At 41.6% G+C, this 24,125-nt stretch overlaps 1 protein-coding gene across 1 annotated transcript in view; it reads left to right on the top strand.

The window, feature by feature from the left end:
• LOC133067209 (aromatase) overlaps window positions 1-3,185 on the top strand; it is a 29,059-nt gene extending 25,874 nt beyond the window's left edge. Inside the window, exons 8-9 of the mRNA XM_061158378.1 lie at window positions 1,525-1,766; window positions 2,937-3,185. Of these exons, the coding sequence (XP_061014361.1) occupies window positions 1,525-1,766; window positions 2,937-3,185 (491 nt within the window). The remainder of the gene's footprint in view (window positions 1-1,524; window positions 1,767-2,936) is intronic.
• Window positions 3,186-24,125: the final 20,940 nt, after the last annotated feature.

Below are 24,125 nucleotides of genomic sequence, written 5' to 3'. Positions count from 1 at the left end.
ATTTTATCTTATTTACCTTTAAAACAATTGAATGCTGCTTGAAATAGTTGACAACCAGGTGAAATTTCATACAAGTATTAAATATGTGAAAGAAGGTTTCTGCAGACGTGTTGCTGCAGGAGGAAAGCTGCCTGGGAAGGTAGATAGCAAGGAACCACAATAACCCCCAGGCTTCAGTTCTGGAATGTTTTCTCGAGCACCCATTTCAGGTTATGGGTTCTGTGCCAGGTGCAGGGGCACCTGGTGAACAAGCCAGGTCCATCTCTGCAGTCCTGGGGCTCTCAGTCTCCTGAGAAAAAGAGAACTCAACAAGCAGGCTCACTGGAGTGAGAAGGAGAGCCATAGAATGGCAGACTGCAGACAACAACGGGGAAACTGCTCTTGAGATCATAAGCCTGTAATATAATCTCCTTGAGAAGTGAAAAGGGCTTGTGCTCCACTATGTCTCCCTGACAAAACAGTCCTCTTGAAACAAAAAACTGGGACAAACACTAGTGCATGTACACGTGCTCCCTCTAGATCCACACACCTGGTCACTACTTCCTAGGAAATGACTTGGATTACCTTCCCCATCATCTGCCCTCTACCTCCCCACCCCAGATAGACACGCCCATTAGACTCTGAAGTGTACAAAGAGCAGTACATGAAGGGCTGGGTCAGTAGAGTTCTCTGACCAAGTAAGACCTCTCCTGGATAGCATAGTTATACAGTAGATAAACCTGCCTTGGGACTCTGGGTTGATTTTCATTCTACAGAAGTGATACCCCATCTGAGAATGCTTTAAAGTTTTGCCAATTCTGAGAGTGATCTGAGCCTGTCTGACCAGTGTTGGGCCATGCTGAGATCGTAGAGGTGTCCATCAGTCCCTAACTCACCTAGGGCTTATCTCAGGACCCCCTTTTGTGTGGTGGGCATAGGGAGTTCTTGGCACCCTACCACACCAGGTTGTCCTGGATGAGATGGGGAGGAGGGATGATCAAAGATATTTTCTGACAGATGACTGCACAGGATACCAGAAGAGAACATTTCCTTGAACATGATTAAACTTACCATCTCACTTTGACTACAGAAATTAATATCTTCTAGAATTTAGAGTAGGGAACTAAACTCAAGAACCACAGAAGTGGCAGATAAATGTTTGAAGTAGACTGGGTAGGTCTACATGATGCTGCAGCGAGGAGTTTCTCTATAGGACTCCTCAGACACTCAGCCTCAGTCAACTGCAGCCATGTGGGGGTGTGGATCCAATGTTTTTTTGTTTTTGTCTTTTTTAATTTTCTAGAAATGTAGACTTAACTATGAAACCCCTAGGTGTTAAGATGAGAAAATTGAAATCAAAATTTTCATTAGACATTCTACAGAACAAGCACAAAATATTTTACTCCAGTTACTGGCTTACATTAGAATTGTAGATATACATGTTTTCAACTAAGAGGAAACTGTTCTGTGGAAAATGTATGATTTTAAACACTGACCATATATTGAAATTAAGATGATTTGTGTCTTTTTCATCTTATTCTACAGGTGAAAGAGACATAAGGATTGATGATATGCAAAAGCTAAAAGTGGTAGAAAACTTTATTAATGAGAGCATGCGATACCAGCCTGTCGTGGACCTGGTCATGCGCAAAGCCTTAGAGGATGACGTCATCGATGGCTACCCGGTGAAAAAGGGGACTAATATTATCCTGAATCTTGGAAGAATGCATAGACTTGAGTTTTTCCCAAAGCCTAATGAATTTACTCTTGAAAATTTTGCCAAGAATGTAAGAGTCCTTCCTTAAAACTGAGTGTGCCACCCTTGAAAGCATCAACTGTTAAATCCCCTCTGTATTTGTGTTTGTACATTTCATTCTATTTACTCATCCCTTCCAGCATCATCAGGAGAGAACACAATTCCCCCGGCTAGAACATGCCCATCAGTTCTGTCCTCAAGCCAAGGAAGCTGGCTCTCCAGCTCTTGGAAATGTCTTCATGGAGGGCACATGAGAGATCAAGTGTGCACAATTGCCCTTAATTTGCCTAAAATGAGATGAAGTTTGTTTAACCAACCCACTCTTCCATTTAAACTTATTACCTTGTCATCATGTAGATTCAGCTATAGCATCATGTATGATGATTAGATGGAAATCAAATGAGAAGAAATGATTTGCTTTTTTTCAGTCTGCCTTTGGTTCTCCAAATGGCCCCACAAGTACTAATCTCTATTCAAAACATGACTTAGTAATTAGAAGAACTCCCACCTTGTTCTTAATTGAGGTGTACTAGAGATTCTACCTCCGTTATGTCAAATTCTAGGAAATTTTTTAAAAATCTGAATTATCCATGTAGTTCCCTCTGTGCCCCTTTTTCCATTGCCATGTGGAGAAGAGATATGATCTAAGTTAAACCAGTTCTCTAATTCATTCTGCCTTTATATAAGCAACCCATGCCATGTTGCCAATTGGTCTAAAATAACTAAGCATCTATTAGGTGCCAGACATTGAATCCAAATGGGGACAAGACAGAGAGATGTGTCTCTTTAAATATTTGTATAACAAAAAATATTTAGATTCTTGGCATTAATAGGACAGGAATCCACACTTTTGCCTAAATTTGTCTTTGTCATCAGGTTAAATGACCTGGGACAACAGTCTTTGTCTCAGTGACTGGCAGAACAGCAGTAAAGATGTGGCCTTCCCACAGAGCTAGCTGAGTACTTTACATGAAAATGTAGCTGGGAATTATTGAGGTTGTGTCTGTATCACCAAGGGTGAATCAAACTGGAAGGAGAAAGAGTATTATCTGAATCAGAGTCATCCCTGTCTGTGAAGAAGCACTATGGCCAAATCACTAAAACCGAGCATTCTGACTGACCGTGTTTTCAGGGTGAATGAAATGGAGATGGCTGACTCTAGCCTTTACTACTCTGGCTAATTGTCTGATCTCTTTCCCAGGTTCCTTACAGGTACTTTCAGCCATTTGGCTTTGGGCCCCGGGCCTGTGCGGGAAAGTACATCGCCATGGTGATGATGAAGGTCATCCTGGTCACCCTTTTGAGACGCTTCCACGTGCAGACTTTGCAAGGTCGGTGCGTTGAGAAGATGCAGAAGAAAAATGACTTATCTTTGCATCCAGATGAGACCAGCGACCGGCTGGAAATGATTTTCATCCCAAGAAATTCAGACAAGTGCCTCGAGCACTAAAGAAGTTTGGTCAGTCCCTGCCCCAGAGCACTGCTCAACAGTATTCTACATGGGAACCACCCATCTTTGCCAGGTGGTCCTCCTCACATGAACAACCATGGCCTGTGCCATTTTATAGGCTTACCTCCTGTGGGTTGTCAGCTAGCCAGGAGACACGGTTCATCTGATCAGATCCAAACCAGACACCAGGCTGCAAGAGAAAATAGAGGCCAAGAGTTTGTACAGGAAACTGCAGCCCTAAAGACTCAATTCCACAAAACATGCTTTGAAATAGACAAGCCACCAGCAAAACTCAGCCCAGCTCCTTACTGTCCTACACTGAACTGGGAGCTTTTTAACATCTGGGACAGAAGCACTCAATTTGATTACAAAGGCCAGGCCAACATCTGCGTACCTCAGATCAAACATATCTCCTAGCATGAATAAAACGGTTTCATTTGCTTTTTGGTGGGGGTGGGGGGGACTACAAGATCCATACCCTTGGAGAAATGCTTACAAATTCAGCATTTGACTTTTCCAACAAACTACATTCAATTAACTCTTGTTTATCTACATGCGACTTGTCTGAGGAAAAAGTTAAATTGAAGGCAATCCTTTCCGAATTTCTCAATTTATTCCTCTCTTAACTCTGATACAACAGGTGTAGATTCAGGTATAAGACTACTGAGTAACTTATTAATAGCCTGAATAAGATATAATTAGTACCATTCATCTGCCATTCTAAAAAATTCAAACAATGCATTTTAAATTAAATAAAATTCCTCTTCTCATGTCTGCATTGTTGCTTAGCTCCAGGAGTGCAGTAACCAAAAGATAAATTTAGATAATGGCACCTATTAACTCTTACTGAAGCTTCTGTGATTTTCAGGGAGGGTAAGATTCTAAGTGTATATCTAAATCTACAACCCAGTGGGTTCAAATTTCTAAGGAGTGCCCCTTGCACCATTATCCTTCTGTCTCACCATTTCTTCCCTCCTCTTTCTTTCCATGACCCCAAAAGCCAAGAGCAACAAGCATATCAGTAGAGAACATAGCCAGGGTAGAATCCCTACAATCACATTTTATCCTAGCTCCAATTTAACAGTCACCTATGAGATTTAACAGTTAACCTGGTTTACTGAATCACCACTATATATACCATGGGAAAATGCACATCTTGGAAGTTAGCGCCAAATCAAACAGATGAGTGAATTTTCCAAGTATCAATATGACTTTCCTTGTGTATTATTGATATGGCCTTACAAGTGTATCTGCTGAATGCCACATAAAAACTAAAAACTAAATTCATTTACAAACATGTAAATGTTTGCCATTGAGTCAACCTGAATATTCTTCTCATCCTGCTGTTTGGCAGTAGGGCAACAGCTGAGTACAAAATGAGAATGTAAGCTCCTGAAAGTGGAAGCTCTTTTCTTTCTTTTGGAATCCATGCCTGTCCCCTATTCTTACGCCCCATATTTGTGTTTAAGATCAATACCGAATTGACACTCTGGCCCAGAGATATTCTAATTGACCCAGAAATCAAGTAAAGGAGAAGCAGGTATCGTAAAAATTAAAGGATGGGCATTAATAAAGCAGCAAATATTTGAAAATGAAATTATCTAGATTATCTATATGACATAAACATATGCAGAAATATATCTGTGTATCTGGATATATCTGTGTAGTCAGGTCTAGAAAGTGAAAGTGAAAGTCGCTCAGTCATGTCCAACTCTTTGCGATCCCATGGACTACACAGTCCATGGAATTCTCCAGACCAGAATACTGGAGTGGGTAGTCTTTCCCTTTTCCAGGGGATCGTCCCAGGGATCCCAGGGATCAAACCCAGATCTCCCACATTGCAGGCTAATTCTTTTCTTTTATTTATTTAAAAAAAATTTTTTTTTTTTTGCAGGCTAATTCTTTACCAGCTGAGCCATAAGGGAAGCAGTCAGGTCTAGATGAGTATCCAAACACTTCAAAAGCCTGAAAGAAAAGGATTTTAGACTTAATGTATCCTCATTAATTTACTTGGTGATTATTAATGGTTTACTTTGTTTGGCTGGAGCAACACAGTAGAGAAAAACAGACTTTGGATCCCTGTACTTCATCCATCTAATTCTCTTGAACATCTACTGTATTTAATATGCATATATGCAGCCAAGGTCATACTCTGCCTATACAAAGTGAAATGGAAGGTGAATATAGTTGTATATAGATAATGCAGATACAAAAATATGCTCGAGGAAAACTGGGGTGGGGTAGGGGCAAGGGGAGAGGGAAAATATTGGTTAGCATTATCTAAGCAAACTCTCCCAGAAACAAGTTATCTGGGTAATTGTTCAGCTTGTCCCTCTTTTCCCTGTATTACAAACCTCGTAAGTATGTACAGACTTGGCTTAAGGAATATGGAATGTCATTGATTTTTCATTGGGTTGATGAACGTATATTTGAAAATCCTGTTTTCGCATCAGAATTTTGCCTCATTGTTAAGTACTTAATTGTGACTCTGAATGTGCTGTGTATTCTGTCTTCACCAACTCTCAAAGAACTGGAACGTATAAATTATTAGTGAAATGAATACACCTGAGGGCTCTATCATTTTCTGCTTGTGAGGAAAACTGTAGTCTCCCATCTTTGGAAGTTCCAGACACCTGCCTCTGCCTTCTTTGACCTCTTACTCTTCCCACCCCCAAGTGGAAAATCATCTCATTTAGAAAGACTCCACAAAATGGGATTTCCATTACAGCCAGTTGGAAGCTGTCACTTTTCATTTCTAAGCAGCACCCCTCACTACTCATGGTGCTAATGTTCCACAGAAGTGTGTGGCACTGGCCCGCTGGGAAGAGTGCTAGCTGGGCCTCCTCAGTCTCTTGTATTAGTTGATCTCTGGAACTGAATTTCTCATCTGTACTTGCACAAAGACTGGCTAAATTAAACTTTGTCAAAGTATGGAGTTGAATGGAATTTGTGGTACTTTCAGTCAAACTCAGCTCAAAAACAAAGTCAAGCGCTAAGGGCAAAGACAAACTCTCCATGGCTCAACTCAAGATATCACTCATTCTCTTATTGAAGTTTTTAGCAGGTTTTGACCTATGTCTAGGGAGTCACTGCCATACCATTTCCACCAGGTCAACAAGACAAAAGGAATGCAGAGAGATAAGGCAATCTGGTCATCAAACCCAGCCCATCAGGCATATTGCCTCTTTCACCTTCCATCAAGAAAGCATTACAGGAAACCCAAATAGGGGCTCTGTATCAACCTAGGGGGGTGGGATGGGCAGGGAGATGGGAGGGAGGTTCAAAAGGGAGGGGATAGATGAATACCTATGGCTGATTCATGTTGACGTTTGAGAGAAAACAAAATTCTGTAAAGCAATTATTCTTAAATAAAAAAAATAAAAAGAAAAAACATTACAGACTACAAAACAAATTAAAATTCTTATGAGTTTTTATGTTAAAGTTAATTAAAGTTTTTATATTAAAGTTAAAGTTCTTATGAACGATTACTGTAAGAATACCCTTAAATGCACTGTACTTACAGCCTAAAGCAAATTTTTCACAGACTTTAGCATTTTAACTTACTGATAAAACATTTCTTGTAATAAAAATCATAAGTTGCAAGACCTGGAAGCTGAACCTGCAGTCCAGGTGTTTTTTAATGTTTCTTTCACTTACAAATCTACAAATAAGGAGGCAGTGAAGTCTTGACTCTGGGCCCAGCCTTTTTACAAATGTATACTTGGGTCAAATGTTTATTTACTTTCTCATACCTCAGTTTTCTCATCAATCCAACAGGAATAATAAATTCCTCAGAAGGTTGATGTGGCAATTACAAGGGATAATTTAGGTGCCGCTCTCAGCACAGTGTCTGGTATAGGGCAACCTCTCAGTTACCCTTTCACCTGATAATGGCGATGCTAAGTAATTAGGCTAATGATGACACTCTGAAACCTCTTTTCATGCAGTGGAGTGGCAGAAGATGTGCCAGATGCTTCTGCATTCATGATCTCACTTTAAATTTCCTGACAACTCTCACATTAGTATGATTGCCTGGGAAGCCCCACATTGTATTGATGACAAGACAGGGGAGACTTGACCATAAGGACTCAGCCAGTAAAGGAGTTAGAGTCTTGCCCATTTCTCATTCCAAACCCTCAGCCCCTTCACCATGCTGCCTCTCTGCAGCAGGACTCACTGCTGGAAGGCTGAGGAGTCTAGTCCCAGGTTCCTGGCTCTCACCCATGTAATGTTGGGTAAACCCTTTTCAAGTCTCATTTCACCTCATTTTCATCTCATTACCCAAAGAAAATAAGTCAGGAAATATCTTGGTTTCTTCATCCATAAAATCTGGATGATTCTACCTGCCTTACCCACTTCCCATGAATGATTGGAGGCTCTTGCTCAAGATAGGTGTTTCATGGGAAAGTGCTGTCAAACTTCACTTAGTATAAGGTGATGGTATTAACATGTGGATTGCACCAGCTGCCTCAACTGGAAGTTATAGGATTCCATTAAGCTATTACCTAACCACCGGGAACATTCTTAGTTTTGCATAATTTCAATTCATGTGGTACTGAAAGAAAAAAAAGAGTGGAGGAAATAAGTAGTAATTTACTATTATCAGAGGACAAACCAGACCTCATGATGGCCATAAAATCATCTCCATTTTGGTCAAATTGAGAAATGCTAAGAAACCCATTATGATGGAGACAGATATCAGGCAAACTCTTCTTTTGGCAAAGATGTCAGATATGAATGAAATAGTTCCTCATCTGGTTATTTCCAAATATCCAGATATTTAACCCAGCCAGTCATAGGCATGGGGGTTTCCTCTTCTAGCCTAGTTCAGCTTGGATAGATTAGGAGCTGAGAACACTTCATTCTTCTGCCTTTCTTATTTCAGTTTATTGTGAAGTGTGTTCATTCTTTCACACCAAGAAAGCAGTCATAACTGTAAGCACTTTCTTACTGTATTCAGCCCTTTACAAAATTATTTCATTTAATTCTTCCAACAATACTACAGAGCAGATATCACCCCCATTTTACAGATTAATTCTGCCCTTTCAGCCATTAAATTCTTGCTACTGGCTTTGTTAGCGGTTAGCTGTGCTTAGTCACTCAGTTGTGTCTGACTCTTTGTGACGCCATAGACAGGACCCAGCCAGGCTCCTCTGTCCATGGGGATTATCCAGGCAAGAATATTGGAATGGATTGCCTTGCCCTTCTACAGGGGATCTTCCCAAACCAGGGATCGAACCCAGGTCTCCTGCATTGCAGGCAGATTCTTAACTGTCTGAGTCACCAGGGAAGCCCAAGAATACTGGAGTGAGTAGCCTATCTCTCCTCCAGGGAAACTTCCTGACCCAGGAATCAAAATGGGGTCTCCTGCATTGCAGGCAGATTCTTTACCAGCTGAGCTACTTGCTTTGTAGAATTTCTCAAACTTCCCCATACAAACTTCAGCATACATGCTCCGAGTCTCAGGTTCTCTTATCAACACCTGCCCCCTCAAGTTTTTCTTGATCTGCTGAACTTATCTACCTCAGTTATAAAACATACATAAATCTCACAATATTTTCCTCCCTTCAAACATAGCCATTTTCCCAAAGAATTGCTTCAGAAAATTATAAGCATCAGCAAGCAGGACTTGTGGAAGGAAAGGAGGTTCTGCCTTCCAGATACTCCTAAAACAGCAGCATCTCCATTACCTAAAGATGAGGCTGGTCCTACCTGTACAGTGATGTCTAGGTTATAAGGGTTCCCCAGTCAGAATGGCTAGAAGAGCAAGGCACTTAGGATATGTCAGTAGAGCTTGTGGGGAAAAAAGGAGCATGTCTCACCTGTAGGCACTGAACACAGGTTCAACATTCTGAAATACAGTTATCAACCAAACCAAGTCATCCATGAGCTGTACTGGCTCACTAGTACCTCCCCTCCCATGGGAAATTAACACTTTTCCTGACCATCAACACGTTCCCTCAAGCAAGCTTACCACCTTCCACAAACAGAGATGCATGCATTTACTACTCGTTGTTGTTCAATCAGTTAAGTTGTATCCGACTCTTTGCAACCCCATGGACTGCAGCACACCAGGCTTCCGTGACCCTCACTATTCCTGGAGTTTACTCAAACTCGTGTCCATTGGGTTGGTGATGCCACCCAACCATCTCATCCTCTGTGGTCCCCTTCTCCTCCTGCCCTCAATCTTTCCCAGCATCATGGTCTTTTCCAATGATTTGGCTTCTTGCATCAGGTGGCCAAAGTATTGGAGCTTCAGCATCAGTATCAGTCCTTCCAATGAATATTCAGGACTGATTTCCTTTAGGATTGACTCGTTTGATCTCCTTACAGTCCAAGGGACTCTCAAGAGTCTTCTCCAACACCACAGTTCAAAACCGCCAATACTTTGGTGCTCAGCCTTCTTTATGGTCCAACTCTCACATCCATACATGACTACTGGAAAAATCATAGCTTTGACTATATGGACCATTGTTGCAAAGTGATGTCTCTGCTTTTTAAATGCTGTCTAGGTTTGTCACAGCTTTTCTTCCAAGGAGCAAATATCTTTTAAGTTCATGTCTGTGGTCACTGTCCACAGTGATTTTGGAGCCCAAGAAAATAAAGTCTCTCACGGCTTCCATCTTTCCCCCCATCTATTTGCCATGATGGGACCAGATGCCATGATCTTAGTTTTCTGAATGTTGAGTTTTAAGCCACCTTTTTCACTCTCCTCTTTCACCTTCCAGAAGAGGCCCTTTAGTTCCTCTTCACTTTCTGCCACTAGGGCGGTACTTTATGCCTATCTGAGGTTGTTGATATTTGTCCTGGCCACCTTGATTCCAGTTTGTGATTCATCCTGGAATCAGGATGTGATTCAGCCAAGCACTTCTCATTATGTACTCTGCATAGAAGTTAAATAAGCAGGGTGATAAAATACAGCCTTGACACTGATCTGTTATTCCTATCTCTTTAAGAAATTTTCACAGTTTGCACCAACTGGAGCTGGGAGGAGAGAACTGCTCACCGCCAGAAAAAAAAAAAAAAAAAAAAAGAACTTTTCAGTTTGCTGTGATCCACACAGTCAAAGGCTTTAGTGAAATCAATGAAACAGAAGTTGATGTTTTTCTGAAATTCTCTTGCTTTTTCTATGATCCAGTGGATTTTGGCAATTTGATCTCTGGTTCCTCTGACTTTTCTAAATTGAGCTTGTACATCTGGAAGTTCTCAGTTCATGTACTGTGCAAGCCTAGCTTGAAGGATTTTGAGCATAATCTTGCTACTATGTGAAATGAATGCAATTGTATGGTAGTTTGAACATTCTTTGGCAATGTCTTTCTTTGGGAATGGAATGAAAACTGACCCTTTCCAGTCACTGGCCACTGATGAGTTTTCTGAATTTGCTAGCATATTGAGCACAGCACTTTAACAGCATTATCTTTTAAGATTTTAAATAGGTCAGCTGGAATTCCATCACCTTCATTAACTTTGTTCATAGTAATGCTTCCATATGGCCCACTTGACTTCACAGTCCAGGATGTCTGGCTCCAGGTGAGTGACCACATTATTGTGGTAATCTGGCTCATCAAGATTTTTTTTTTACAGCTCTTCTGTGTAGTCTTGCCACCTCTTCCTAATCTCTTCTACTTCTGTAGGTCCATACCATCTTTGTCCTTTATTGTGCAAATTATCCCCAAACTCACCACCATTATTATTTATTATGCTCGTGGATTCTGGGGTTTAGGAATTTAGACACAGTACATCAAGAATGGCTTGCCTCTGCTCCATGATGTTGTTGGAGGTAGCTGGAAAACCTGAACTCCAAAGGCTGGAATCTTCTGAAGGCTCCTTTACTCACATACATCACATACATCTGCCACTGGGAGCCTCAGATCCCATACATGTGGCCAGTTGGGCTTCCTTACAGGATGGTGGCTGCCTGGATTAAGTACCGTACTTCTCACTTTGTTCCTACTGAGTAGCTTATAGGGAGATGGTATGAGACTGAATAAAAACTCTGTATCTCAATCATAACTTTTCACTACTTTCAGCATCTACTGATGATTTTTGCCTACAGCAATTCATGTAGTATTGTTGGAAACTCTATTTTTAAATACCAGTTTACTTCACAGACAACTACATTTCTTCAAGAAGTTCAAAATCCAAACAGACTACAGGTTAAATCGCAGAGACATAGAATCCCTCTTGCTCACAAAACTTCAGCATTGATAAAGCCTCTTGTTTTTCTAGTTTCACAATCTTTGTCAATCCAATAGGCTACCAAAAATGATACCTCACTATACATTTAATTATACTTCTATTATTATACACTGAAGTTGAGCATCTTTTCATGTTTGAACCATTTATATTTCCTTTTTGATAACTGCTCATATCACTTTTCCATTTCATGGTTACTTGCAGGATGCTTTTTATATATGGGCTTCCCTGATAGCTCAGTTGGTAAAGAATTCACCTGCACTGCAGGAGACACCAGTTCGATAGGTGGATCAGGAAGATCAGCTGGAGAAGGAATAGGTTACCCACTCTAGTAATCTTGGGCTTCAGTTGTAGCTCAGGTAATAAAGAATCTGCCTGCAAAAACACTCTCCAACATAAATCACAGCAAGATCTTCTATGACCCACCTCCCAGAATATTGGAAATAAAAGCAAAACTAAACAAATGGGACCAAATGAAACTTAAAAGCTTTTGCACTACAAAGGAAACTATAAGTAATGTGAAAAGGCAGCCCTCAGATTGGGAGAAAATAATAGCAAATGAAGAAACAGACAAAGGATTAATCTCAAAAATATACAAGCAACTCCTGCAGCTCAATTCCAGAAAAATAAATGACCCAATCAAAAAATGGGCCAAAGAACTAAACAGACATTTCTCCAAAGAAGACATACAGATGGCTAACAAACACATGAAAAGATGCTCAACATCACTCATTATCAGAGAAATGCAAATCAAAACCACAATGAGGTACCATTACACGCCAGTCAGGATGGCTGCTATCCAAAAGTCTACAAGCAATAAATGCTGGAGAGGGTGTGGAGAAAAGGGAACCCTCTTACACTGTTGGTGGGAATGCAAACTAGTACAGCCAATATGGAAAACAGTGTGGAGATTTCTTAAAAAACTGGAAATAGAACTGCCATATGACCCAGCAATCCCACTTCTGGGCATACACACTGAGGAAACCAGATCTGAAAGAGACACTTTAAAATGTCTGTCCATCGCAGCACTGTTTATAATAGCCAGGACATGGAAGCAACCTAGATGCCCATCAGCAGATGAATGGATAAGGAAGCTGTGGTACATATACACCATGGAATATTACTCAGCCATTAAAAAGAATTCATTTGAATCAGTTCTAATGAGATGGATGAAACTGGAGGCCATTATACAGAGTGAAGTAAGCCAGAAAGATAAAGAACATTACAGCATACTAACACATATATATGGAATTTAGAAAGATGGTAATGATAACCCTATATGCAAAACAGAAAAAGAGACACAGAAGTACAGAACAGACTTTTGAACTCTGTGGGAGAAGGTGAGGGTGGGATGTTTCAAAAGAACAGCATGTATACTATCTATGGTGAAACAGATCACCAGCCCAGGTGGGATGCATGAGACAAGTGCTCGGGGCTGGTGCACTGGGAAGACCCAGAGGAATCGGGTGGAGAGGGAGGTGGGAGGGGGGATCGGGATGGGGAATACGTGTAAATCTATGGCTGATTCATATCAATGTATGACAAAACCCACTGAAATGTTGTGAAGTAATTAGCCTCCAACTAAAAAAAAAAAAAAAAAAAGAATCTGCCTGCAATGTGGGAGACCTGGGTTTGATCCCTGGGTTGGGAAGATCCCCTGGAGAAGGGAAAGGCTACCCACTCCAGTATTCTGGCCTGAAGAATTCCATGAACTGTACAGTCCATGGGGTTGCAAAGAGTCAGTCACAACTGAGTGACTTTCACTCACTTTTATATATGCAGAAGTAATTATTGTATAAAGAAATATATTACGGAAGATAGCTCTTTATCAGTTACACAGGTGGCAAGCATTTTTCTCAGCTTTGTATTTGCCCTTTTTCTTTTAATTTTGCTTGAAAATTCTTTCTCATGCACACTTGTTTTTATTTCTATATAGTGGAACTTACTAATTGTATGTGGTTTATTAAAAGATTATTTCACATTCTGCTATTATTAATCAAATCATTCATATTTTCACATATTACATTTATTATTTTATTCTTTATGAAGTTTTTTTTTTTGGTCTACCTGGAATTTGCCGTTAAAGGTGAGTTAGAGATGCAATTTTTCTTTTCATATAATGATGTATTTAATAGTTGTCTGAACATCATTTAATGAATAATTTACCTTTTCCCTACCTGATACAACTTTTATAATGTAATAAATTCCAGCATGTATTTGCCTTACTTTTTAGTCTATATTAGTGACACAGTCATGTTTTAATTCTCATAGCTTTATAATATTATAATATTTGGTTTGACCAGTATGTTTTCATTATAATTTTTCTAAAAATATGCTTCTTTTTCATGTGAACTTAGATTCAGGTTATATGCAGAAAAATGTGACTTTAATCATATAAATAGATATACATCAAAAACACATTTAGAATGCTATGTTAAGCCACACCAAAGAGGATACCATAAAAGTGTTGAGCAGTGGAAAGGTCTGATACGTTTGAACTTCTATGGATTTGAAAATACTTTGCTACTGATACATCTATATGAAAAGATGTAAAGTCTCCCTAAATTAATCTAGAAATATATTACTTTCATGATAACATTTATATGGGGAATATTTGATCTGCTTCTAACTATTGTAAATGAATTAATTTTTCCCACCGTATCTTCTAATTACAGCTTCTATATAGTTAAGTTTTTATATAAGTACTTCAAGAGTTTATAAGCTCCATAAGTTTATATCACTTAATGGAAGAGAATATTCTTTCTTTCAACATCAGTCACCAACACACTTAGTAGGAAATGAATCTAGGGCTCCACACAAAAGCAAAAGACCACTTTTTGTCCTCTTCTTATCCAGTCTTCAAACAACTTCGTGAGGGAGATGTTATGATAACTCTAATTTTTCAAGAAATATAAAATCAGCACAGTTGTATGGCTTTCTTGACCTCTACAATGTCAATGCTTCTGCTCAGCCAGCTTCAACAACTTTCTCTGTCTCCAGCCAGTTCATCAAGTGACCCCTATCCCAAGGCTTTGTCCCTGCTGTTTGTGGAAACCTACATAGGAAGAAAAGGAAAAAAAGGAGTTCCTTTCAAGTCTTAGAAGAGGCAGAGATAAACTTCATAAAATCCTAGAAAAGAAGCTGAGGCAGATGGACAGAACTCAGGGAAAGAGCCACCTAGAACTCCTAGACGAATGAGTTCCTCAGGAAAGTCAAGCAGGATAGTGGATAATGCCTGGTTAGAGAAGAATGGTCATTACATTTGTTTGTATGTTTATTCTGAATGGTTTTACAATCCTTAAATACATCTTTGGTAAATTTTAAACTGTTGTGTATAATGAAGCTTTGAGTGGTGTTTTATAAAGAAAAATTTGTTTTTATGGAGCTGAAATACCATGAAGCTAATTTTGCAGTTTATCAAAAAGCAACTGTTCTGCAGGGAGTCCCTTGGACAGCAAGGAGATCAGGATCACTCCCAAAGGAAATCAACCCTGACTATTCATTGGAAGGACTGATGCTTAAGCTGAAGCTCCAATACTTTGGCCACCTGACGTGAAGAGCTAACTCATTGGAAAAGACCCTGATGCTGGGAAAGATTGAGGGCAGGAGGAAAAGCCGACAACAGGGGATGAGATGGTAGAATGGCATCGCTGACTCAATGGATGTGAGTCTGAGCAAACTCCAGAACATGGTGAAGAACAGGGAAGCCTGGTGTGCTGCAGTCCACGGGGTCACAAAGAGTTGGACATGACTGAGGGACTCAAGAACAACTGCAGGGAGGCAAGTGAGTCTCTCTTGTGACTTAGCAAACATTTCTGAATGGGACACAGAAAAGGAAGCTTCCATTTGACAGCCACTGAGAGGATAGAGAAGTCTAGACAGGAAACCCATAGTTGTCATTTCTGAATGGAAAAATCTTGAAAAACGACTCAAAGTATTTAAAGTGAAGCATCACAAATAGAACAGGAGCTCTGACCTGACATATGTACTACCATGCTTCTCTTCTGCTATACAATATAATTTTCACATTTTCTCTTACCCAGAGTCCTGCTTTGTTGACTTAAGTATTCACATTCAGTGTAGGGACCACGTGAGCTGACTACAACTCAACGTTCAAACCTGACTGACTTGACTCTTCCACCTTCAAAACTGCTTTCTCCTGTGGCACGAGCTCTCCTTGTTCTCCAGATGCTACAGCCTGTCATCCAAGGCTATGATTTCTACATTCAAACTATTTTTAAATTAACCCTTCCCTCCTACTGCAACATCCCGATCCTGGCCTTTATCCTTGAATTCTGGATTCTCTCATTTATTTGACACATTTTGACTGGGCACTGACCGCTGGTATATTCAGCCACACACTGGGCAGGGGGTAGAGACATGAGGCAGCAGCACCCGCGGACTGGGGAGAGGGCTTATTCACAGAGGGTTTCAGGTGAAACCCTGCAAGTCAAGTCGAGAAGGATGAGAAGCTTCCCTGCTGGGCTTCTTGACACGAACTCTTTCTAATTCAATCCACCATAACTTCTCTTCAGCCTGACTGCTCTCTTTCATTCTTGAGTCAAAGTTTTCAAGTTCCCTCCTTCATCCAGGCAGCTCATCCACCGAATCTGTCTCGCTCTGTGCTCAGAGATACAGATGGGGTGAGATCCAGTCCCTGGCCTTAAGGAGTTCAGAAGGAGAAAGACCAACAGACCCACAAGTACAGAGCTGCCTGAGGCAGGGATAACAGGTGCTCTAGGGACCCAGAGAGGGCATAAGAAGCTCTGCTAGGCACTGGAAAGAGCTGGACTGGGGAGGCGGGGGGAGGGAGCATTTCCAAGCAAACGTGACATTCACACCGGACCCTGAAAGATGAGGAGGTTATCAGCTGGACATGGGGGAAGGCTAGGCAGAGAGCATCCCAGGCAAAGGGAGCTGCAAATGGAAACACACAGAACAAACGGAGGGGTCTGTAACTGCAGTCCCTCTCCATGGTGGGAGAGGAGGTGCACAGTTAGTGGGCTAATGACCCAGATTCTGACCACCTCAGAATGGTCATGATGGCCATATGTTCCCTCCACCAGGTAGATTTATCATTCCTGAGGATGCCTGAGGCAATAACAACTAATAATGAGGTTTCAAATGAATGAAATCCCATGCAGCCACTTCTGACTCATTCCACACGCCCCTGCACTGATATGGCTGGGCTTGTATGGGGCTCAGCAGTCACTGAGAATCAGGCTCTGGGATCAAGGCTCATATTCACAAGTCACAGTGTGGACTGAGGTGGTGTACGTACTAGACTGAGGCATCGGTGACCCCAGCGGCGGCAGTGCTGTCATCTGACGGCTCAGATGAGTTTTCCTCTAGGATTTGCTCTCAGTCGAAGAGAACAGCCTCATTCAAAGTCATGACCCCTTCCCACAGATAACCCACATCCAGTAATAGATGCAGGGAACAAGCCTGGGCCTCCTACCTTTATACAGAACAACTTGAAGGGACCATTCCAGCTCCAGGGCCTCCCGTGGGACTGGCTGACCTCTGTCACATCTGCATGGCACTTCAACTCCCTCTTCCCACCCTGCCGTCTTCATACCACCATAGGTGTGCATCCCAAGAGTACTCCCAGTGCACACACATCTCTGCCCGGGAGCCTGCTTTCCAGAGAAGCTGACCTCAACAGATACCCTAGGTGACTTGGTTCCAATTCAAACAAACCAGATGGTATTAAAACAGTTTCAGAACGACTGTACCAATCTGAAGGAAGTTGGTCAGCCATGGAAAGCCTGGAGAGGTTCACCCAAGCTCTATGCTTGGAAAAGGAGCCTTGTTAAGGCCTCACCAGCTCTGTTCCACCTGGAAGGATGCTTCCCTCCTGGGGACAGAGGCTTGCTGAGATCTGGTGCCGTTAAATGAACCCACATCCTGTAATTAAATCCTCTCTCTCCATTCTCATGCTCAGCAATAGATACTGGGATTCTCATCTGCCTTTCTGTGTACCTGCAGAGACAGTGCCTGAATGTGCAGTCCACCTGGCAGTTACAGTTTCTTACTGTCATCAGCACTTTGACCTTCAGGCTTGGAGCTTGTCTCCACAAACTCCATCAGCCTGGGCGGATTTATTGGTGCTGAGACAGTGAGGGAGACATATGTGCAAGCCCATAAAGCAGAGCTTAAAACTGGGATGATGATCAGTTCACCATGGCAAAGACCTTCTGGGGGTGTCTCAGTGGACAGAAAATCCACTGCTTCTTATGATATGTCAGCTAGACTTTCAAATGTCTATAGACTTAGTTCAGAAGTATACAGAAACAGTTCTGCTTTCCCAATGTAGCCCCTTCTCAGACCAAACTCACTAGGAAACAGACCTCTTTTACCTCAGATGTCAGGGGAGCTGACTGATGGGAGGTTGAAGAGATTTTTCACAAGCAAAGGAAAAGAAATGAGAATTTCTCGAGGAATGAAAAATGACTAAGGCCCTCCTATAAGGACATGTAGTTGGTATATTAAAGCAAGATTTGTATAAGTAATTTTCTTGGAACAAAGGAGACAGTTTCACTGGTAACTGCTTTCTGAGTTCACTTTGAAATCTCAACAGTAAACTGATTGATGCTGATAAAAGTAAAAATTCAATTTTTAAGGAAACACCAGAAAAATTTAAACATAAAGCTTTTTCTCTTTGGCCCCTTTTCTCCTGTGTAGTGTGCACTGTGCATCTGTATTTGTATTAACCAAACCACCCCTCAAAGGCAGAAATACCTGCTTAGCCAGAAAGATCAATTTTTCTCCTTCTGACAGCAATCAGGTAGCTCCTTAGAAGATAACATTCTTTCTTAGCCCTATAATGGACACAAAGACCCATGACTCACCAGGTAGATGTAGACATCTTTGGTGATCTTTATATACAATGCCAACATATAATTCCCCTTAATCATAGTGGTTGGTGCAGGTCAGACTGGTCAGGTAACCTTTGGAGATAATGGACCAAACCTAATGGAAATTCTTAGTTTAAATAATTATTTATGATTTCACCAATGTTATTAGCTATATTACTTGTATCTGCCTATTTCCAAGATTGGGCTTCCCGGGTTCTGCGAGAGGTAAAGAATCCAACCGCCAATGCAAGAGATATAAGAGACTTGGCTTGGATCCCTGGGTCAGGAAGATCCCCTGGAGGAGGGCATGGCAACCCACTCAAGTATTGTTGCCTGAAGAATCCCATGGACAGAGAAGCCTGGTGGGCTACAGTTCATGGGGTCACAATGAGTTGGACACAACTAAAGTGACTGTGCACACATGTATTTCCAAGATTATTGTTCCTGGTATTACTAGATGTGTATCTGAGCCTCAGATAAAATGAATGATGATTAGGCAACCTGAAACTATTATCAAATATATAGTCTTATAAGATCAACCATCTTAACAATGTAACTCTGGATATGGGAAGAAGCAACAAGAGGAAACTATCTCCTGAACCATAACAGGCAGTCCAAAGGCCTACTCCAGTAACAAGTAATAATAAAATCCACCCTTGACATGGGAATAAAGCTTCCTGGCACCTTGGAACAAACTGGTCATGAAACGCCTACCAAACTTGGTTGAAATAAAGACCAAAAGAGACCTCTTTTCAAGGGTCTCTTGACCATCCTTGATGAGGGTGAGGGGTTCAGAGCATAAATCATGAACTGTCACTGCCGAGAGGACCGTGGAGATGAGACAACACTTCCATTCTACAGATAAGTGACCCGAGGACCAGAGAAAGGCTGCAGAGAGTTGGGAGAAGAACCAATGCCTGCTGTAGACAAGTCCCCCAAATACCAGTCTTGGCTCAGAACCTGAGTGGGACCCTAATGCCAGCTCTACTTCCTTCTCTACAACACTGGGAGGTAAGCAGAGAAGAAAGGCAAGATGGCTTGATGGAAGGGACTTCTGAGCCAGACAGACTGGCCAGATCTGCTGCTTTCCAGCTATGCAAATGTTGCTGTCATGGAAACAGAATCTCAGTTTCCCCACCTAAAAAATGAGGAGAGAATGTACCCTACAGGTTGGATGAAGTGAGATGAGGCGCCTAAGAGGCTCAGAGATCCTGCCATTAGAGCATGTGCTCAATCAAGGTTGTGTCCTGCCCACCCTCCCTCTCTCCCTCTGCATCAGGAGCCCCAGCTGGGACCACAGGCAGATTTGGAAACTAATCATGGACGACGTGAGGTGGAACATCCCAGCAGCTAGTTGCATCTCCTGAAAAACATTAATCTGAAGACCTTATGAGAAGAGACTTTAACTATGTACACAGCTGAGGTTGTGGCTCACAGGCAAACTGGGGTTCAGTGGGAAGGGATAGGGAGAAGCAGAGGGATCCTCATTTTGGATCAGCAAAGGCCTGGGGTCACATCAGATACACCCAGGATGTCCAGAAATCTTTGAGGGAAGAGGGAAACATAAAGTAGCTGCTGAGCTATTTTAAATAGCTATTTTAATAGCTGAGCTATTTTAAAAAGCTATTTTAAATAGCTGCCCCCACTGTGGGCCAGCAGGGATGTGAATCAGTAGCAAGATCCATGTGTTCCCATCAATGGGCTCTCCTGGTCTCCTCAGGCTGCTGAGGACTGCAATTGACTCACACCCCACATAATACCAGGAAGAAGTCTACAGGGGCCCTAAGGGTGGGCAACTCCAAGAAGAGCCCATTGGCTATTTCTGTCACCAAAGCCGCTCCTTTCCATTCTTATTTCTCACACACTCTCCTCCATGTACCTTTCAACCCTCCTGTCTGCGCTCCTCTGACTCTCGCTTAAAGGCCATGGCTGATTTATGTCAATGTATGGCAAAAAACACAATATTGTAAAGTAATTAGCCTCCAATTAAAATTAATTAATTAATTAGTTTAAAAAAGGAAAAAAAAAAAAAAAAGCCAACTTGTACCCAAGGAAGCCTTCTCCCACCTCAATGCCCCTCCTGGAGGAAGCTCTTCTCACCTCGTCAGCTGGAACCTTGTACACATTTGTGGTCCTTTATACTGGCCTGGATCTCTGTCCCATAGCAGACTCTGACTCAGCCTGGGACCCAAGCCTGTGTCCCCAGACACTGTGAGCCTCCTGGTGCAAGAAACACTGAACTAGTCACCTCTGTACCCTCCCCAGTGCCTGACACAGTGTTGGTGTCTTTAAAATGCCAATAAAATGGAATAATTGGGTAGCTGTCTCAACATTCAGAAAACTAAGATCATGGTCCCATCACTTCATGTCAAATAGATGGGGAAACAGTGGAAACAGTGACAGACTTTATTTTGGGGGCTCCAAAATCACTGTAGATGGTGACTGCAGCCATGAAATTAAAAGACATTTGCTCCTTGGAAGAAAAGTTATGAACAACCTAAACAGCTTATTAAAAAGCAGAGACATTACTTTGCCAACAAAGGTGCATCTAGTCAAGGCTATGGTCTTTCCAGTAGTCATGTATGGATATGAGAGTTAGACTATAAGGAAAGCTGAGTGCTGAAGAATTGATGCTTTTGAACTGTGGTATTGGAGAAGACTCTTGAGAGTCCCTTGGACAACAAGGAGATCCATCCAGTCCATCCTAAAGGAAATCAGTCCTGAATATGCTTTGGAAGGATGGATGCTGAAGCTGAAACTCCAATACTTTGTCCAAGTGATGTGAAGAGCTGACTCATTTGAAAAGACCCTGATGCTGGGAAAGATTGAAGGCAGGAGGAGAAGGGGACAACAGAGGATGAGATGGTTGGATGGCATCACCAACTCAGTGGGCATGAGTTTGAGTAAACTCTGGGAGTTGGTGATAGACAGTGAGGCCTGGCGTGCTGCAGCCCATGGGGTCGCGAAGAGTTGGACATGACTGAGTGAATGAACTGAACTGAACTGACTGTCTAATTACTGCACACATGTGCAAGTCTTACCCTCTACATTTCAGTCCCAGAAGCCCACAGTACCCCTTCCCAACCCCGTGACCACCCACACCAACCAGCACACGCACACTGCTGACCCTTCACTGGTTTAAGGCATTTCACTATCTTTGCCGTTTTCCTGATGGCCATGGGTCACATAACACAACCTCCCAGCACTTCTCTGGGATAATCCATCCTTGCAATCCACCCACCTGTAGCTATTCCACAGCGCTAGCTGCACCCAGCACCAACCCTCAAGACCTCTTTGCTTCTTCCTCATGTCCTCAGGTGCTGGAGCTCCCCAAGGCTCCCCGTTCTAAGCAACCCTTCCTACCCAGAAGCACGTGTCTCCGAACCTGTGTGTCCACCTTGTCTCTCTTTGCAGTGCCAGCGGCTCTGACTGTGGACACTCCTGTTAAGAGTGCCCACAGAGGACGGGGGCGCACTTGAAACCACGCGCACAGGGATGAGCGCTGGGTTCTGGAATGCAGACAGTTCTGCAGATAGAAGAGGTGAGGACTTGGGGACTTATTTGTACAGTTCTAGTTCTCTAAAGTTACAGGTAGGTGTTCTAAAGCCAATGTGGCAAATAGGAAGGGTGTCCATGGTTGGCAAAATATTCTGCGAGTGTGTGTACACGTATATCATAATTCAAGATTTTTGAAAAGAACAAATTTGAGGATATGAGCACAACATACTTTTCACTCATACTTTGTACAACATCCCTGCCTGAATCCTGCACATTCTTGCCTTCTTCCCAGTGGCCCTCGGGCTGCTTAGGGCTGCCAGTCCTGGAGCCCACAGTGAAATTAGCAAGGGGAATGCCTACAGAAGCCATACACAGTCCTTCAATCTCAGGATGGAGGTGGAGCCAAGTAGACCCAGAATCACTTTCTTCCACAGGCACACCAAAATTACGACTATTTACAAGCAACTATTGATGAGAAAGATCTGAAGACTAGCAGAAAGGATCTTCTACAACTAAAGATATACAGAAGGAACCACAAGACAGGTAGGAGGGACAGGAGACATGGTTAAGATTCCTACACACTGGGTGGGCAATCTACTAATGAGAGGATGATTATCATTGCTGAGGTGCTCCCCTGTGAGTCAGGGATCTGAACCCCACATTGGATTCCTCAGCCAGTCGTTCTGTACAAGGAAGAGGAGCCCCATGGACTTTTGTAGGTTTTTAATGGCTAAAATCAAATGTATCTATCCATTTAACTTTTATTGAAATATAGTTCATTTATAATGTTGTTAGTTTCAGGTGTAAAGCATAGTCATTCTGTTACAGTTTTACAAATAAATATACATACATACTTTTTAAGATTCCTTTCAATTATAGGTTATTATATGATATTGAGTATAACTCCCTGGGCTTTAAAGTAGGTCCTTGTTGGTCATCTATTTTATATATAATAATGTACATATTTTAATTCCAAACTCCCCTTTAGGATTGATCCTTCCCCTGCTTTCCCCTCTGAAAACCATAAGTTTGTTTTGTATGTCTGTCATCCTGCTTCTGTTTTGTAAATAAATTCATCTGTATCTTTTTTTTTTTTCAATTCCACATATAAAAGCAATATCACATGGTATTTGTCTTTGTCTGATTTACTTAACTTAGTATGATAATGTCTGGGTTCATCCATGTCGCTACAAATGTCATTATTTCATTCTTTTTATGGCTGAGGAATATTGAGTATATATACCATATCTTCTTTATCCACACTTCTTCATGCATACTTCCATGTCTTGGCTATTCTAAATAGTGCTGCTATGAACACTAGGCTGCATGTATATTTTTGAATTAGTTTCCTCTGGACATAAGCCCCAGAAATGGTCCTGCTGGATGATATGGTACCTCTGTTTTTAGTTTTTTAAGGAATCTCCATACTGCTTTCCACAATGGCTACACCAATTTACATTCCCACCAAAAACAGTGTAAGAGGGTTTCTTTTTCTCCACACCCTGTCCATCGTTTATCATTTGCAGACTTCTTTGTGATAGCCACTCTGACTGGAGTGAGGTGATACCTCATTGTAGTTTTGACTTGCATTTCTCTAATAATTACCAATATTGAGAATTTTTTTCATGTGCCTATTGGCTATCTGTCCATCTCTTTGGAGAAATGTCTATTTAGATCTTCTGCCCATTTTTTGATTGGGTTGTTTGGTTTTTTTCAATTGAGTGGCATGAGCTATTTGCATATTTTAGAAATTATTCTGTCAGTCACATGATTTGCAAATATTACTCTCATTCCATAAATGGTTTTTTTTTCTTTGTTTTTGGTTTCCTTTGCTGTGTAAAAACTTTTTAAGTTCAGTTAGGTCCCATTTGTATATTTTTGTTTTTATTTCCACTACTCTAGGAGACAGATCCAAAAATATATTGCTGCAATTTATGTCATAGAGTATTCTGCCTGTATTTTCCTCTAGGAGTTTTAAAGTATCCAATCTTATGTTCAGGTCTTTAACCCATTTTGAGTTTGTTTTTTTAAATGGTGTTAGAGAATGTTATAATTTCATTCTTTTACATGTAGCCGTCTAGTTTTCCCAGCACCACTCTGTGAGGAGACTGTCTTTTCTCCATCATATATTCTTGCTTCTTTTATTGTAGATGAAGTGAGCATAAGTGCATGGGTGTATTTCTGGATTCTCAGCCCTGCAGGACATTTGGCTTTAAGGCCAGTAGGGCTACTTTTGGGAGAGCCAGAGGTCTGTGGCAAATAGAGAATCCAGTTCTAAAGGGTGGACATAAAATCTCACAATCTCACAGACCAAAGATAGAAGCAGTCATTTGAAAGGAGTCTAGGTCAGACCCACTTGCTAACCTTGGAGAGCCTCCCAGAGACACAG

Source organism: Dama dama, chromosome 12, assembly GCF_033118175.1.
Source record: "Dama dama isolate Ldn47 chromosome 12, ASM3311817v1, whole genome shotgun sequence".
NCBI classification, from domain to species: Eukaryota; Metazoa; Chordata; class Mammalia; order Artiodactyla; family Cervidae; genus Dama; species Dama dama.
Note: the sequence above shows the minus strand (reverse complement) of the source record. Positions and strands in the feature narration are given on the sequence as shown.